This window comes from Corvus brachyrhynchos, unplaced genomic scaffold, assembly GCF_000691975.1.
Source record: "Corvus brachyrhynchos isolate BGI_N302 unplaced genomic scaffold, ASM69197v1 scaffold61, whole genome shotgun sequence".
Taxonomy (NCBI): domain Eukaryota; kingdom Metazoa; phylum Chordata; class Aves; order Passeriformes; family Corvidae; genus Corvus; species Corvus brachyrhynchos.
Window position 1 is genome coordinate 1,698,763 of NW_008236478.1, and position 17,916 is coordinate 1,716,678.

General features: G+C 45.0%; 1 protein-coding gene and 1 long non-coding RNA gene across 14 annotated transcripts in view; one reads left to right on the top strand and one right to left on the bottom strand.

Moving 5' to 3' along the window:
• LOC108444660 overlaps positions 1–17,916 on the top strand; it is a 93,381-nt gene that overhangs the window by 42,689 nt on the left and 32,776 nt on the right. The gene's annotated exons all lie outside the window — the stretch shown is intronic.
• PAX2 (paired box 2) overlaps positions 1–17,916 on the bottom strand; it is a 103,845-nt gene that overhangs the window by 32,938 nt on the left and 52,991 nt on the right. For all 13 annotated transcript variants that reach the window (XM_017725941.1, XM_017725945.1, XM_017725948.1 and 10 more), the window contains one exon: positions 660–835. In XM_017725941.1, coding sequence (XP_017581430.1) covers positions 660–835 — 176 coding nt within the window. The remainder of the gene's footprint in view (positions 1–659; positions 836–17,916) is intronic.

Below are 17,916 nucleotides of genomic sequence, written 5' to 3' on the forward strand. Positions count from 1 at the left end.
TAACCCCGGGGCCGCTGGAATGAGGGGAGCCCACAGCCAGCCTCTCCTTCTCTTCCTTTGTTGGTTTATGGCTTGGGGCGGTTTAAAAAGACTTTTGATTTTCATTTTATTAAGACAAACAGCTTTTGGGATAAAAGGCTGGGAGAGCAGGGGAGTAAAGAAAAGGTGGGCAGAGCTGCAGAAGTGTGGAAAACTATGTTGGAGATGGGAGTCAAGTCTCAGCCTTGGGCCATGAAGGAAAATGATCCATTAAAACCAAACCCTGTGGCTTGCTGGTCACCAGTGGGATCTCAGTGTGCAGGAGTTTCTGTGCAGTGCTGCATGCCAGTGAACATGCATGAGGGTGGAGGCATGTTCATGGCAAGAACAGGCTTGCATACAGACAGGTGTGCGTGCAGAAGGAAAAGATGTCATGGGGACAGAGGAGAGCACAGTGTGCATGTATACAGCCAGTTCACGAGAGGAGGTAAAGCCTGTGTATACACGAGTATCAGCACAGTGATATAGTTACAACCAGACAGAGCTGTAAAAGGTACGTGCACTAACAGGTCAGTGTCAGAACAAGGGGTGGAGAGGGGGAGAGGGATTTTGGTGAGGGAATCTCCCTGCCATCATCCTCTCAGTGCCTGTGGCTTCCCATTACCAGGCCAAGCCCTCACCTGCTCAGATTTGATGTGCTCTGATGTTTGAAAGACGTCAGGGTAAGAAGGACGCTCAAAAACTCGATCTAAAGCTTCCAGCTGCTGCTGGGTGAAAGTGTCGCCACGAAGGTGCTTCCGCAAACTGTCCACGCTGCTCTGGGAATCTCCATTGGGAACTGAGCCCTCGGATACATCTGCAGGGCACAGACAGAGAAAACAGGGAGTTAGCACCACCCTGGCTTGAATTGGTAATGGATGCAGGACAAGGACAGAGTGAGAAAGAATGAGGCTCTCTGCCTCCACCCAGGTAGCTGTGCCACTCCTGAGGGAAGAGGAGGCTGCAGGGATCCAAGAGGAGCCCCCTCCTCTCTGATGGAGTGGCCAGGCTGCTCCAGTGGGTTCTGTGGGACTCTCCTGCCCAGGATGAGTGAGGCTGTGGAGAATAGTGCTTAGCTCAGAGATGAGTTTCAGTTCCGCTGATTTTCGGTGTTAAAAATTGCCAAATCTCCACTGCTGAGCATAAAATGGGAGCAAAGCAAAGCGATTAGCATCGCTAGAAGACCACTGGAGAGGCAGTTCACAGAGAAACAAGAGTGCTGAGGATGGGCTGTACTGGAGACGACTGAGGAAGCCTGCAACGGGAAAAAGTCTCTCTTACAGCTTGGAGGGGAGCCAGTCTCTGTTGTAGCTCCCCAGTCCCATGACCAGCTATCACTCTTATAATTTCCTTCTCATCTGATCATGTCCTAGATGAGTCTTTCATCCCCCTTAGATAACAGGAAAATCTGGTTTCTGACTCCATGTTTCCCCACAGACCAATCTCTCCCTGTGGGGCAGCTGTCCCATCCAAAAAATGTTGGTTTCTGTCCCATTCACCTATGTGTAGCTTGTGATTTATCATGACCTGTTATAAATTATCTGTTATAAAACTCCCTCCAAAATGAGATGAATCTTTGTCTCTGCCAGTCTCCCTTCTTATCCAAAATGAATTATTGTGTTACAAAACCTAGTCCTGCTCAGTGGGAATCTACCTTCCTGGTATTCCTTTGTTCTTACTAGGAATATATCTGCCTTCTGGTAGAAGCTTCCCTATAAGTGCATCTCTGTCCCTACAACAGCCCTCTGACACAGTCCAATTTCACAGCAGTGTCTCCTGCCATGTTTCAGGGCGTCTCTATTTCTGTTGTGCCATCCCACATCTCTTATAGCCCACTCATCCCCTCTGCTGTGAGTCTGTTATAAATGCCCTGCCCCATCCAAAGTGAATCTTTTCCTGTGATAAACCATCTGATCACCTATATGGGTTTGGTTTGGGTTTTTTTCCCCTGTTATCTCCCAACTCAGATGAGGTGCATTTTTCTCTGTTATAACCCCTTTTTATCTCCAGTGAGTCTCCTGCTATTAGCATCTGTCACATCCAAGGTGAGTCTGTCTGTTATAACCTCCTGTCCCAGCTGAAGTGAATCTTCCTCTGTCATAATCCCTCATCTCATCTGAGGCAAATCTGCTCATTATAATCTCCTCCAACTGTGCTGAGTATCTTTCTGCTGTCACATCTCAGCCTAACTTTGGTTAGGTTATATATAGGTTATATATATATATAGATTAGGCCTGGTTATAATTCCCTGCATCATCCATGCTGATATACCTCCATACTCTCCATCCCTACCTGAATCCCTACCTACTGGGCTTCATCAGACACAAGTCTGACTGCCCTATCACCCTGACTAACCTAAGATCAGGTTCTTCCTCTTGTGCTGCAATTATCTTCCTGGTTTTTCACTAATATGCCTCATACTTAAGCCTTTCTCAGTGGTCTCTAGTCTGTGAATCTCAGAAACCTGCTGTCTGTCAAGAAATTGCTCGAGGGTTCTGTATAGGCCTTTTCCTTCCTCCATGCAATCACGAGGTGCTCATGGACACATGATGCTCCCAGGAGCCTGGAGTGACATTCACTGTGCAGCATCCAGAACAATGGCACTCTGCTGCTTCCTCTTCTAGCTCACGGATGGTGCCAAGATGGTATTTTCCTGGCACAGTTAATGCCCAACTGGTGCCTGAGAGTTACAACTGAGCCTGCTGCCTTCTGGCTATGAGATATATCCGTTTATAGGTGATTATACGATATGATATAATCAATAGTACATTATATACAGTAGCGTAGTACAGTACCACTCACAAGACCATAGAAAATATTACATATTGATTTGTCCCTGCCAGCAGCCTTCCCTCGAGCAGCCTCTTCTCTCTTTCTTTTCCACCCCAAGTCAGAGTAAGGCTGTTTACTGGCACTGATCCCTGGAGTTTTCTCCTCTCCCCAGGCTTATTTGCACAAGAGAAAGTTATCAATTTCTTGAAATCTGAAGTTCATTACAGATTTGACTAAGAAAACAAAGCAAAGATCAGGCTTGGTGGACTGCACACTGTGTGGGTCACTACAGTTTTCATGTTTTAGATGGACTGGGCTGTTTCTTGAGGGGGTGGCTTTCTGGAGGACTAAGAGAATTCTGGTCTTCCCTGCAGAAAGCTGGCACAGAACTCCTGGGTCCAGACTCAGAAAAAAATGTTTCTGTATCAGCCTCAACCTGTCTGCAGCCTGTGAAGCTGTTTGCCTTTGAGGATTTTTCCACATGTGTCAGTCAGTGTGCATGATTGTACACACCATGATGCTAATACACATGGGTATTATTGCAGTAGATAATTATTCTGGTATTCTTTAGATTCTGCGTCACAGTACATGCCTGACCAGGCATTTGTCTCTGGTTGCTGGTTTTGACTATATCTGATTTTCAAGGATGGCAGCCCTATACTCTGCATGGTGTTTGGTGTGAGTGGACAGGTGTACAGTAAAACTTTCACTGATTGTCATTAAATCAGATTTTACCCTTAGTGAATTGCCCTGGGTGGTTACACAGATTTGTGCACACATGCACATGTATTTGCAATTCTGTCTGCCTTCAGAGCCCTGAGCACATGTGTCTTCCATGTGTGCACAGGCCATGCCTTTGTGTGAAGAAGCTGAAATCACAGCTTTCTTGAGTCGCTGTAAGAGTCTCTTTTCCTTCATTTATTCAGGGGCCCTTCAGATCTTGACAAATCTGTCACTCTAAATTTGCGAGAGATTATGGTGCTCTCTGCCTAGCACGGAGAGAGGTGATATATGATATCTGCTGCCCCTATTGATTGCCTGATCTGGTGGCAGAGGGCTGGCGAAATGAACTTGAAATGAACATCATGCCTCAACTCATTGTGCGTATAATACACTACTTAATCCCACATTTTTGAGCCGCTATGGAATTCAATTGATCAATCATGTCCCTCTGATAGTACTGTTTTAGGGGTTATTGCTGCTCTGCTCACTGACCTTTCTATTTATTTATTTATTTGTGTCAGTGTGTGTGCGTGTGCATGAGCACACATAAGCGTGTATGTATATTTGGGAAACTCAGGACCAGCTGGTGAGTGAGGATCTGTATAGTCTATGGGAAATGAAAGATAAGGATGAAAGAAAGAAAAGGGTAAAGAATGGGGTTAAAGAAGAAATAAGAATGATCAAAGCGAGCAAATGAATAGAGAGGGGTGGAAAAGTTGTAAGGAGAAAGACAGTGCTTTAGTTTAGGTGGAAATTCCTGAGGGGGAGAGGGAGGAAGGAAGGGGTGGGCCACTCTGCCCTGGCCTAGGCTTTAAAATTTACAAAAGCAAAGAAACTTTTGACAGAGGCCTGTAGGGTACCTTGAGGTGGATCTTGTCTAAACAGCTTGCAGTAGTATTGGGCTTAATAATGATAGGACGCATGAATCCCAAATTTCACAGAGCAATTATATGAATTGTGCATAGATATTTTACTTATGAGGCAGAGAAGGTTTCACAGAGGTGTTCCTGAATGACAGATTCATATGTCTTGTGTTGCTAACATTGAGGCATTCACAGTCACAGATCATTTTATTTTCTTCAAAACCAAATGATTGTAAATCCCCTGTGTTTGTTTTCTGGTGTCAAAACCTATAGAGGATGTGTTTTCATTTTTTTCCTGAAACTGCAAGGGCCAGACACTTATATCTGGTTTTAGATCAAAGTTGCAATTCTCATCTGAGTGTATGACTGTGAGCTGGACCATGAGGAGAAGCTTCAAATAGTGTAATACACGAAGTATGAGAGCTGACAGCCACATGGATATAGCAAAGGTGGCAGAAAAGACCAGAGAGGACTTTGGGCAAGAGACACGGTCCATCAAAGGGCTGTGGGTGCTAGTGAAGAAGGGGCTTATGGGGAAAATTTGAATTGGGAAAGACTAACAGATCCCATGAGGAATGGCGCTGTGGTGGGCAACAGTCACTTCAATTGATGAACAACAGTGCTAGGAGTAAAAGCTTAAGGGACAGGGATTTGCCAAGAAAGCAGATATTGGAAGGGGTGCTATTCAAAGGGGTAAAGTGAGGCTTCAACTGCAGGATGAGTCTGGGGCTGCCACCTAGGTAACTGTGGTAACTGTACCAATAGGAAGCACCACCACCTTTCCCAGTTCCCTTTTAGTGGCAAGAGAAACTTCTTTTAAATCATGAGAATCTTAACAAACAGCTTGAGAGGTGAACCATGGCCTCAGTCACTGTGTCCCTCACAAAAGAGCACAATTGCTGTCAGTGTGATCAGGCCTTGCACATGTGACAGGAAATCTCTCATCTCCTGAGGGGCAGCTGAGGGAGTACACACAGCAAATGTTCAGTGTAAACCCTCAACACAAGATATAGAAATGCTCCACGGGTGTCGCAGAAGTATCCTGACAGATAACAAAGAAATGGTGTGCCAAAGAACATCAGAACAACCTTAACTGCATCTGACACAGGGAATATGTCCATTAAATAATTCCAAAACAAAGAGACGTTCCCGGGTCTGGAAGCCACAAAGACACCATAATGGACAAATAGCACAGAGCAGCATAATACAGTTACTTCCCTGGCTACAAGTGACAGACAGAACTCTTGCTCAGGGTGGGACAGGACCATCTCAACAAATGACTCAGAAGTATTGCTGACATAGGGAGACCTTTGTGGCACAGAAACATGTAGAAAGGTCATGAGAAGCTGTGCAGCTGCCACACAAATATGGAGATACTGCTCTCTTTTGGGGAAGGGGCTGTTACCATCCCCATGACATGTCTGCCTGCAGTGTCGTGGGGCCCTGATCTCAGCTGGGGCCTAGTGGCTCTACCAATAAAAATCACAGTCATAATAAAAACGAGTGTGACTGGCATGAGAACTGCCAGCCAGGTGACACAGCAGAACCCATCTAATTATCAAAGTCTCTGAGAGAAGCACAACTCTCTGATGCAGTGGTGCTGAGCCGGCTGCTGCAATGCTGTCCCTCTGCACCAGCAAGGCAGCCCTGTCCTCTCTTGCAGCCTGCCTGCACCATCCCTGCTGGGGCGCTTAACTCAGAGCATGCCTCTCCCACTCTCCGAGCATTTGTGGCTACATGTGCTTCCCCTTCCCAAGTCACACTTTTGTGTTAAGACTGCTCTTTCTCTTTTTCCGATTTCCCTTCTCTTTTTTCCCCCTCTGATGTGTTCCTGTGTCCCCATGCAGCCTGGGCCTGTCAGACAGCTTTCCTGGCCGTCCCGGGAGGCCTTTCCCCACACTGCCAGTTGTTGCAGTTTCAAACTCAATTGTTCTCCTCGGTACTGAGGCAAATGGAGTCATTAATTACCTTCTATCGGCTGGGCCGAGTTCAGAACGCGATCGATAGCCAGTGCTTGTCATTCACGGCAGCCAGCCCTCTGCAGACCCTCGTGTTGCATTCAGTGTGGGTCTGCAAAGGACCCCAGCACTATCAGACCTGTGCTTCAAACCCTGGTCTCAAGCTCCCACTGGGAATAACAGACCTCCCGCATCTGTGTCTGAACTGACCCCCAACCAAGAGAAAGATCAAGGACAAAGACCTTCTCCTGAGGTAGTGGATCACACATTTTCAGATGGCCAGAAGTGTCTGGTACTCATGTCCTGGTCGACACAAGCTGATCCAGTCTAGCTGTCACAATGTTTCTAGAGACACTGCATCCTCAATAATTATTAAACTAATACCGTACTCCCCCCAGTAAGGACAAGTGCAAGGAGTGGGAGCTCTAACCCGGTGATCTTTTCACCTGTGTAACTTTCTTGCCCTACTCAGTAGGATTTGGAAAAGGAAGGCTGTAAATTTTGGGTTACACTTCCTTCCATGAGAATTTTTGCGGTCTTTTAGACAGTGTGAAAGAAGATGTCATCTCTAGATGGGTCAGTTCTGAGTTGCAGCATGTAGTAGCGTTGCAAGAATTTTGAGTGCTTCGATTGTGATAAATGAACTGGTGTGGAGAAAGATGAACCTCAAATTCAGGTGGGAAGGATCCTAAGTGAGTGCAGACTAGAGATGATGGAGCACGGAAGGGGCTGGCAATGCATAGAGAAGGAATGTTATCAGGGATCTATGCTGCGATGGTGAAAGAAGATACAGTACAAGTTCAGGTTATGTACAGTATCCTGCAGAAATAGGGATAGTAGGAGATAAATACTGGAAGATTATCACCTCAAGGAAGTGCATCAGCCTTCATGAACTCCACAGTTGTTCAGATTCCTGTGCCCATTTGCCTCAAGGGAATCCACAAGCCTGAATTTCAGTATGCTAATTGATAGTACTGTGCTGGTCCATGTGTCTCTGTAATTTAAGTGTGTCAGCAACACATAGACGGTGTGTATTCCTTACTTAGAGCAGAAAGGCTCAGAAACAAAGGGATTTTACATTTTGAAATGAGAGTATAGCTCACATGAGGAATTGGTGAGTAAGGAAGGCTGCTCATGCAGGGAAGTGAGTGTGCCTGACTGAGGAAGAGTGAGATGTGTGCTGGTGCCTGACAGCAGTGCTTTTAAGACAGGAGTTTTGTATGACTGAGTACCCTAGATGGAGCAGGGATAGGCAGTGCAGCTCCAATACAGGGCTTACATGAGCAAAAATGGTAGTGCTCAATGAGAATGTAAATGTAATGAATTGTGTGTGCAAATGTAGTAATTGTGCAAATTGTGTGTGTAATGAAGTATGTGCTCAGATCTGTCTTGGATTATCATGGGAGCATGCAAAATGCATTTAAGGAAGTGAGTGTGTATATGCATATGAAAATCATATGTATTTACTACTGTATCTAAGTGTATGATTGCAAATTTGGACAAGAGCATCTGGGAAACTAAGTCTGTGTTGGATAGTAATAATAAGCACATCCAGCCTTACTGAAAATGGCTGCAAAAGTCTTTCCAGGTGTTAGGATGCAAGCAGCTGTCTCAGGTGTGTATACAACATGCACTACAGCACGTGTGGGTGTGCAGGTGAGGGGTGTTAGCCTAGGTAGTAGTTTCCTAGGTCCAGTATCTCTTACTAGTGCTATTAGGTTTAACTGTTAGACAAATAGAAATGCAGCTGGCTCCAGGATCCAGTACACTGGCTTTGTTTATGTTGACAGAGTAGTAATCGGCACTCTCACACAGTGAGCCAGATCCTCTGGTCAGTGTAAATCTGTAAGCCTCTTGCATTCAGTGGTTATACTGATTTACACATCCTAAAAGTAATCAGATGGGTTATCCTGATTTATGCTATTGTGGTGTCCACAACATTTCCTTTAGTGCAGTGCCCTCAGGGACAGCTGCTGCTGCTGCTGCTGCTGCAGGGAAGCAGGGCTCCAGAAGCTATGCTTTCCCTCTGCCAGAGAAGACGATGTTCTTAGCATCATTGGCATGACTTAGCTCTCTTCTCTCATCTTCCTAAGCATGTTTCTTAGGGAGCTACTTCTTGGCAGGATTCCCCCTTGGTGAGCATATAAAAAAGGGTGGCTTTTGTTAGCTCCAAAGGACAGAAGCAACACAAAAAATTACATCGCATGCAGCCCTAACTATGCTTGTTTAGAGAAACTGCTTGCATTTATGAAGTCTTTGGTGCGGAAAGCAGGGTTGCAAATGACTGCATCAGAGCGACAGTAAAGGCCATTAATTTCCTGTTATGTTTTCCTGTGTTGGGGGCTTTATTAATTTAATTTTACACTGTCGAACAACAGCGAGCGCTGACACCGCCACACTTGGAGGGTTTGTTTTTTTTTTTTTTTCTCAAGCAGTGCTTTGCCTGACATGCAAATCAACACTGCTATCAGGACTGCTAGAGACAAGGCAGGGAGCACAGAGCTGGACTGTCACCATCCAGTTCCATCTCCCAGCTTCTGGGAATCCCTGAGATTCCAGCGGAGAGCACTGAGAGGACACCGGCACAAAGACTCAGCAGATCAGGGTCAGACCATGGACACCTCTAATGAACAGTCTAGAAAATATGAATTCCTCTTTAGCCTGCTGAGTTCCATTGGCTTGGTCCCCCATGCATACGCCTCTTAATAGTGCCTTTGCTTCTGTTTCTCTTGCTCTATACTTTCCCTTCCTTTCATTCCACGTATTTTCCCCTCATACACACTTTTACCTTAACCTCACTAGTCAAAGGAGTCTGTACCTGCCCCTGAGCCAGATACTCGTGAATCATGTTATTGGAAGCTCCTCTGAGTCAGCACTAAACCAGTATTCAAGCAGAGTGTTTTTAGATCTGCCATTTTTGACATGCTATAAAACAAAGGCTCCAATCACTCAGAGTCATTAAAATTCCCATGGCATTTTTTGCAAGAGTGCAGACATTAACCTGGCTGTCCTGAACAAAATCCAGCCTGAGTGATTACCCACAGCATATCTTAATTCTCCTGTGGTTTCATTTGGACATGGCACAGCAAAATTTCACAGTTGATGCTCTGTATTGTTCAACATCTGCCATGGTCCACCTGAGAGTCAGCCACATTTCAGTAGAAAATGAGATCTTAAGAATGGGAAGGTTAATAAACAACATATGATACAGGATGGATAATTGTGAAATGCCATGCAATAAAACAGCTACGGACTTGCAATAGGCAGCAATCTGCTTGAAATGTCACCATGCAAACCTCTTTTTTTTTTTTTGAATGCTCATTCCTATAATAACTGTAGATTATTAGAAGAATAATTTGTCATCTTTCTGCATGAGGTCATGTAAAGGCCGTTACTGGTATATGAAGGAACCTATACTGATGTGACCTCTATAAAATGTATATTGGAGATATGCTCCAAATTGCAAAAGGTAGTCTCCAAACAAGAGAGGACCCAGTCATGGGCAGCAATCAATTTCACAAACAAGTGAGGTCTGTGCAGAGAAGAGCCATAAGTAGCCTTGAGGATTAGCTAGTGGAGTATTGTTTTTCATTTGCTGGGATTTAGTAAAGTTGTCCCAAACTCTAGAACAGTTCTGATCTTCTTGGAAAGTCAACCCTTCTATTCAAGGCCTACCTCTTCTCAGACTAGATGCCAAAAGCCAAAGCAAAAGAACAACAGGTCCTTTGGGAAACCAGGCATGGAATTATACCTGTCCTTTATAACAGCCTTTTCTAGAGCATTTAAGAGAGGAGTAGAAGGCACTCAAGATTTGATGGACATTTCATACACAATAACCACCTCATTAAGGGTTTAATCAGATATCTACAAATCTGTTCCAATGCAGACCACCTAGCTTAAAAACAGAATAGCTCCTCTGAGCTCCCAAAAAAAAGCAGGGCCAATGAGAGAAAAAGTCCTGACCTGATGCACATCCAAATGGAAACCATGATACTCATGACCTAGCTCCTGTTCTGGCACTGTACCCCTGTGTGTTTTCCTGTAGCTGTTGAACTCTGTGGGAAGAGGACTTTGTACCTTGAACCTGTTGGGAAGTAAGCAGTAGGAAGCTTGGATGAATGAAGCAAAAGTGAAAGGAAAATGTGGATCTAGGTATTATTTTTAGGCCCCTTAACGAAACTCTGACATTTTAAAGGGCCTTAAGATGGGCATGAATTGCATTTGACACCTATTTAAAGCATCCTTTATTTTATATGATTGACGCTTGGAAAAATCACCTTCAAAGAGTTATGGATGGAGACAGACAGAAGACAGACATGCCTGGTGTGTGTAAATAGATAGATACAAATATGTATCTGTAACTGCTTCTTTCCAGCCATCTACTATTAACAGAGTTGTCCTCCATATGCAACATCTGAGAGCTTGCATAGTCTCTGCAGGCCAGCACAAAATGCTGTGTTTTTCAGGTCTTGCTTGGCAGCTACAGAGATAGTTGGAGTAAATCCGGTGCCTCCTGAAAGCATCCTAAAGTGTTCACAAACTGCATTTTTTTTTAATGCAAGGTCTGGTGACAAAATTAAACACACTTTTTTTCTTTCTTTCTCCCTTCCAATCAAATTGCCTCCTTGCCCCTCATCTATCCAACCAAGATTCTCACGGGATAATAGCTTGGTGAGATCTTGTTGTTCCCCCTGGGATCCAGTGAAACAAGGCTAGAGGATCTGATACTACACTTAGGGAAGTAAAGTGCTTCTGCTTTCCTTCCAAACAGCAGCAGCAGCAGCTCCCATTTTGGGAGGAGGGGTTTCTCTGGCCCTGACTGAGAACAAGGTGCTTAGTGTTTTCCTTTAGCACAAGAAGACACTCTTCTATAGGAATGATTTACATCTATGAACAGCAAGCAATGCTTAACATTACATTGATGTAGACTTGGGAGTGCAGAGATAGACAAATTAGGAGCTAATTGGTGCGCTGGGGATTGACTGTTGGGTCCTCTTGGCTGCTGGATGTGATCACGGAGAGAAAGAGAGAAAGAAAGGGAGAGAGCAGGAGCCATCCTCCAGCCAACGCCTTTCTAAAGGTTGGGATTCCTGAGGCCGCTGCTGTCTAGTGCTGTCAAGGTCAGCAGGTTCAGGTTCACTGAACGGTCAGGATGGTTTGAATTACTGGCACTGCCTGCCGATTCCTCCGCTGATCGTGATCCGTCTTCCAGCACCAGCTGCGGGATGATGCTCCCCAGCCATGTGCTGTGCACGGTGTGGGGCACAGGGAATGTCAGGGAGGCAGATGCTCTTGTTAAAAGGATAAGTTTTTAGGAAGATTTAAGGAGCCAAGCCAATGCTGAAGAAAGGCACATACTCCAACCACTGAGCATGTGGAGACCAGGTTTCTAGAAACAGCCACTGTGATCCATTTTTCTTTTACTTGGATAACTGCCCTCTGCAAGCTTATTCCTTTCATGAAAGTTAGGAGAATGGATTGAACATGGCATATCAAACCCTTCTGGGGTGAAAAATCTGTTAGTGAAGATTTCTGTCCAGTTTTGTATAGGTAGAATGCTTAGTGAGCAAAGACCTGCACATTAGTATGTGCAAGTCTTTATGTAAACAGCACCGCTTGGACATTTTCTCCCCAAACACATGCAGCTGTGTGAGCAGGCCAAAAAGCAGGGGTATCCAGCGTGTTCCTACAAGGCTGTCTGCAGAGAGCACCAGAAGGTGCTCAGAAAGCTGACTGCCAGTGTGCTCCACAGCAGGCAGGCTTGGAGCCACTGAAGGGACCTCCCAGAGCAGGTGGGGAGAAGCTGTGTCTGCAGGGGTGTGAGTTTGCATAGTCAGGCTGCCAGTATCACAGATGTGTGCCTGGGGTGGCACCAGCATGTGGCTGAGTGCCTACGTGTGTATGTGTGTGGTGTGTGTCTATACTGTACATGTGCTGTCCAAGGAGCCACAGCAGCAGTGATAGCAGAAGTAAGCGTGTGAGAAAGACTGTGGCAGGAAAGAGCAACAAGAGGGAATCAGAATACAACAGGCCTGTGTGGAAGTAGTGTCCAGTGTTTGTCTTAGACAAAAACATCTCTACAGGCATCCTTTACTTGCGTTCAATGGAGTTGCACTGCAGAGAAATCTGGCCCTCTCAGTCTGTAAGCTGAAGTGCTTATTCTTGCGTCTTATTCTGAGCTCTGTTGTGTACCTCTGTGAGTCAGTCAGGTCCTGGCGCAGTCAGCTATGTGTGCTATAGCTATGAATAAATAGTATTTGTACTCACACCTCTCTGTCTGCTTGCCGCGCACATTTCTACACCTGTTGAAAACACTGTGTAGGGCTGAGAATGCAAGGCACTGCCCATACCAGGTGCCCACACACAAGGCCTGTTGCACAGCACCCTCAGTGCTCATCAAGACATGGAAGACATCAGGGTTAATGTCATGCAATCTCCTCTGTAGAAGGGAAGCCCCCATCTCCTCAAAGCTTAGCACAGGTATTCTAACAAGCTCTATGTGTGGCCTGCGCTAGGAAGTACGTTGTGCCTACTGTCACCTCTCTTCAACTCCTCTCCCAGTTCCTTCTTCCACTGCAGAGCAAGGGGCTATGGCAAGAAGGGTCAGAAACAGTGCCCAGTATCATGCTGGTTTACATTAATGAGATACACACAGTGTAATCCAGCAATGGAATCAGCTCTACAAAAGGAGGTAATAGCAGGCTGCCATGAACAGAGCAGCTCAGGTAATTGGTTTATCTATCTAGAAGCAGTAGTAGCAATCTCTGCACAGACAGAGTAGCAGTAAAGTCTCTTCCTTAAGGCTATTTCCTTTGTCTTTTCAATTGCTTGCACATCCATGTGAAAGAGAGAGAGAGAGGAAGAGAGAAAGAGCTAGAGAGAGAGAGAGGGAGAAATGTTAATTTGTGAATTAATGGCTTTTCTCTGCGGAATTGTAAATTCAAATGTCACCTCACAGGGTGACACTACGCTGGGCTGCTGAGGAAGCAATGATAAGATCCCCCCCATCCCCATGCCGACATACACCCATGCCCCTCCCCTCCCTGAAAGATAGCTACGAAGTGGAACATGCTACTTTTAATTTGCTGTAACACCACAGCAGAGGGATGCAAGAATGACTGCTTTCCAGCCCTCCCTTCCACAACAAGCTGGGCCACATCTTTCCCTTTCTACCTCTACCTCCTTCCACCCCCTCTTCAACCCCTCCCATTTTAAACTGTGTCCAAGACAACACATTATCTCAACTCCCCCCACCCTGAACTAATCAAAGGATGAGCTAAGGGAGGGCTCTTTAGAATAGATGCCTCTGCAACCCTCTCCTCTCCTGCAATAATCAGGTGAATTAATGACCCTGAAGTTAAAGTGAGCGCTGATACTCAGGCGTTGTGCGGCGTAGGGGAGAAAGCCTTCATTGTTTTCGAGCAGGAGGCGGGCAGCAGCAAGGGAGATTCATGGATGGAGATTGAATATGCAATTTTCTTTCACCTTGCCAAGAGCTGCCCCTGGGCTGTGCCTGGCCTAAATTTTTTTTTCCTCTTGCCATCTCTGCCTTATCCGGCCCTCCCACCTCCCTTCCATTCTTTCCAGAAAATTACCTTCAAAATTGATTTCCACTTTTACAAACAAATATAATGGGAACATGAGGGGGGAAAAAATCTTGGGCTGTGATGAATTAGGGCTGTCAGGTGCTTCCAAGTCTCCTTTGTTTTTGTTTTACTGCCTGTTAGGTTCTTTGTTTTTCCAGCAACTGGGAATAATGCCCCTGCCCACACAGTCCCTATGGTCCATGGCTACCTTCACAGGGTATGGCCACCACCTGATGTCATCACTGTGTTATCCCTGCTCTCCATCACTGTGAGCAAACAGCCGCTACTAACAGACTGCCCCAGCCCTTCACACCAGGATGCAACTGATCCCATGGAGACACTGCGTGTCCCACACTGCTGGTGACCTGGGTCCTACAGCCCAGGTACAGGTCTGTCGATTTGCCTCTGATCTCCTCCTGTTCTCCTGTTGCCTTAGTCAGCTGATTCAGCTGACGGGCAGATCCCAGCTCTTCCTGTTCTGACAGATCAGCCTGGGTCATTGGCATGTCACCTTGACCCATGTTTTGTCTCAGTGCCATGTCACCTTGATTCCACAGTAGTATTGCCCTTATGTCTCACTGCCATGTCACTTGACCCCAAAGCAGTGTCATCTCTCACTGTCATGGCATCCTCATCCACTGTTATACCAACAACCAACAACCCTCTAAAATACCATTTGCCTGCACATTGCCAATTATTTCTGATTCCTTTTGCAGTTGATTCTGTCATCCATTGCACATTAACCTGGGATCCTCATGGATTCAGACACTGTGCTCCCTCTGACTTCCATACTCTTTACATCCATGAAAAAATGTAACAGTCACCTCCCTGATTGCGGGCAGACCCAAAGTAAAACTCATCTAAAGTGAACAAGAAGATCCAGAGAGATGGGCATCTAGCAAAGCTGGGGAGCAGCCTTTGCACAGGTAGACTCATGGAGGAGGCAGAGACACTGGGAGGAGTTGTAGCTGCCTGACTCCTGTTGACACATTAGCTGCAACAACCCCTCCCAAGAATGAGTCAAACAGTGGAGAAAGATCTAACCACAAACTAAATACCCATAACAAACAGTCAGAAAAGCACACACTCATGGTACTCACACAAATAAATGTAAAGAAAAGTTCTATGCACAGGTAACACCCACAAAACCTAGCAAATAATATTAAAGACACAAGAATGCAAACTGGGACACACAGGTATAAATGCAGATGCATGTCAATTAAATGTAATTTCTGAATAAATAACTTACAAAAGTATATGTACACTAACTAAATGAAAACCTATAACTCAAAGTAATTTCCTTGAATTAACATGTACAGAATCAAATCATGTAAACATATACAAGCTATTTACAGAAATAAACAGCCTTTATACAGGCAAGAACAACCAATATGTGTATATATATGTAACATACACACAAATATATAACCTCAATGCAAATACACATCTGTACAAAATATATACAGAAGTGCACAGCACTAACAGGCTACATATTCATATCCAGCAACCACAAAGATACAGTGATACTCCAAGTATGTAGCAACACATACACTCAGAATATACATACAAATATACAACATTCACATATATGCTCAAAATGTGAATACAAATACCTGGCATTTATAGAAATACATAGCACTAATACTGAGCCATACAAGCCCAGACATCCATACGATCCACAGTATGCATTCTCCTACTAGGCAATATTATACACAGCTTAACATACACATTTTCCAGGTCTCCATAGGCATGCACAAAAATACGGGTCCAACCTGCCACTCACCCCAGTACATAAGCACAGATAAGTAGAAACCAGATCCTAACATAGAAATACAAAAAACAAACAGGCGTGCATTCCTAGAGACACAAATACACAATCAGAGATGCACACAAATACAACTGAAGCCAGACCAGCTTGTCTTCAGACAATACCAACCCCTGCCAAACTAAGCAGCACTATAAGCTTTAGAAGCAGGGCATTCTGTCCAAACCGCTTTCTGTGATGTAAGCTGTTAACTCTCCCTTACCTGACTTCCTCCTGAGCAATGCGTACTCCCCAAACTCCCAGGGTCTGTGCAGACATGCTCACACAAACACACGTATCCTGTTTCTCCTGCTTACAGGCTGACCTCCAGATTCCTGGTGCAGCAGCCCACATTTCTGACAGTGCTGTGCTGCTTATTCATTGTCCTCTGCTTTATCCAGTTTCCCCCTCCTCTCTTTTTCCATATGTACTCTCCCTTTTCTGACATCCTCCTGCAGTTTATTTAGAGAGGTGCAGGATGAGTAGTAGCAGGTGCTTTTCTTACGTTCTTCCAGGAGTCTCACTAGCCAAAGACCTTCAGGAGGGAGAAGTGAGTGGCTACCTAGAATAAACTCCCTCTTCAATTTATATTTTCATCTAGAATGGCAGAGAGTGTTACGTAGACTTGTGTGTATGAACACAGTGAGCCTGGTCCCCTGTGACCACTCCTGTTTGCAGAGATACACCATTGCTGCAAGCTGCCAGCCACTGGAAGCTCAGCCACGCTGCATAAAACAACACAGTCCCAGGGAAAGTAGGAGAAAGACATTGTGAGAAAGACTCCAGAATCTGCTCAGCCCATCTGCACAGCCATAAACTGCTGTGTGCACACCCCACAACTGTGTGTGATGGTTGGAACATGGGGTTAGCACCTGAGGCAATATAACTGCATGTGTCTCCAGTGTCATTAAGACTATTGCTGACCTGCAGTAAAGCAGTCATATAGAATAACACAAACAGGTCAGCTGTGGTGACAAAAAATCACACTGTGAAACAATGCAGGCTTACCACAGACAGTAGTGCTGTTCCGTCACCTGCAGGGGTCCAAACACACCCTGTTGTCTTCAACAAGTATTAGGGTTTGGGGAGGACAGAAATACACCTAATATGCCCAGAGATGAACATACATCAGGTCATGACACGGTCAAGTGGAATGACTCACTCATACTCTTTGCAAACATATGCAGGCAGCATAGCAAAAATGAATGAATGCATTTAAAAAAACCAGCACAAGCAAAGCATCATCATACTGCAGATGACAGCATAAGCACACTGTACGTTCTGAAACAATCCCAGTGTGCTGTGGAACACTAATACCATGCTTCATGAAAACATACTGTTCTGAACACGGTGCTGCAGTGACATAGCTGTATTGACTTCACTGTCATGGCCAGGTGACAGTCTGTTTTCAACCAACATGTTACATCAGCTGCAGTAACAACTCTATGAATTGCAGTGACAGCACAGTAGAAACTGCACCAGTGTACCAACAATTACCATGTTGAAACAACCTTACTGCATGCCGTGATGCAAATGTACCGCAAGAAACAATTCACAGCTGCTTCTGTGAAGAGTGTAATGGCCTTGAGTGTAATGGGGCAGCAGAGCAAGTAGTGATACAGTTAATCTCATCATTAGTGTCACAAACCCACAACCTGTAGTGATAGTTACAACAACAGGATAACCACAACCACAACTGCCTGCGAAAACATACTGGTGCCACTGACAATGACACAGTCATCTGAAATGTCATAGCTACATCTCTCGAATTATACTATCACTGCCACTCTGAACAACACAAATGGGATCATACTCACAGTTGCATACTCAGCTGCTGTATATCTGCTCAAAAACTTAGACACGTTACACACCTCTCCACTCTGTGTTACTTTCTATTTGAAAAAACTTTTGAACTCAAGTCTTTAAAACAGTCTATGTCCTGGGGCAGTATTTTAAAAAACAGCTTTCAGTACTGGGGCTGTCACAGATTTCCCTGCTTCACACTCCACCGGAAGGAGACATTTGTAATTTCCCAACACAAAAATGAGATTATGGCGAGGTAGGAAAAGTCCCAAGCTGAACACTGTCAAAACCCTGCTCTGCACTCCCATTTGGAGTGAGGAAAGAGAAAACCACATGTAACAAAAGCGCTGATTTTCAGTAGAGGGTGTTGTGGCAATAACAGTCAGAAA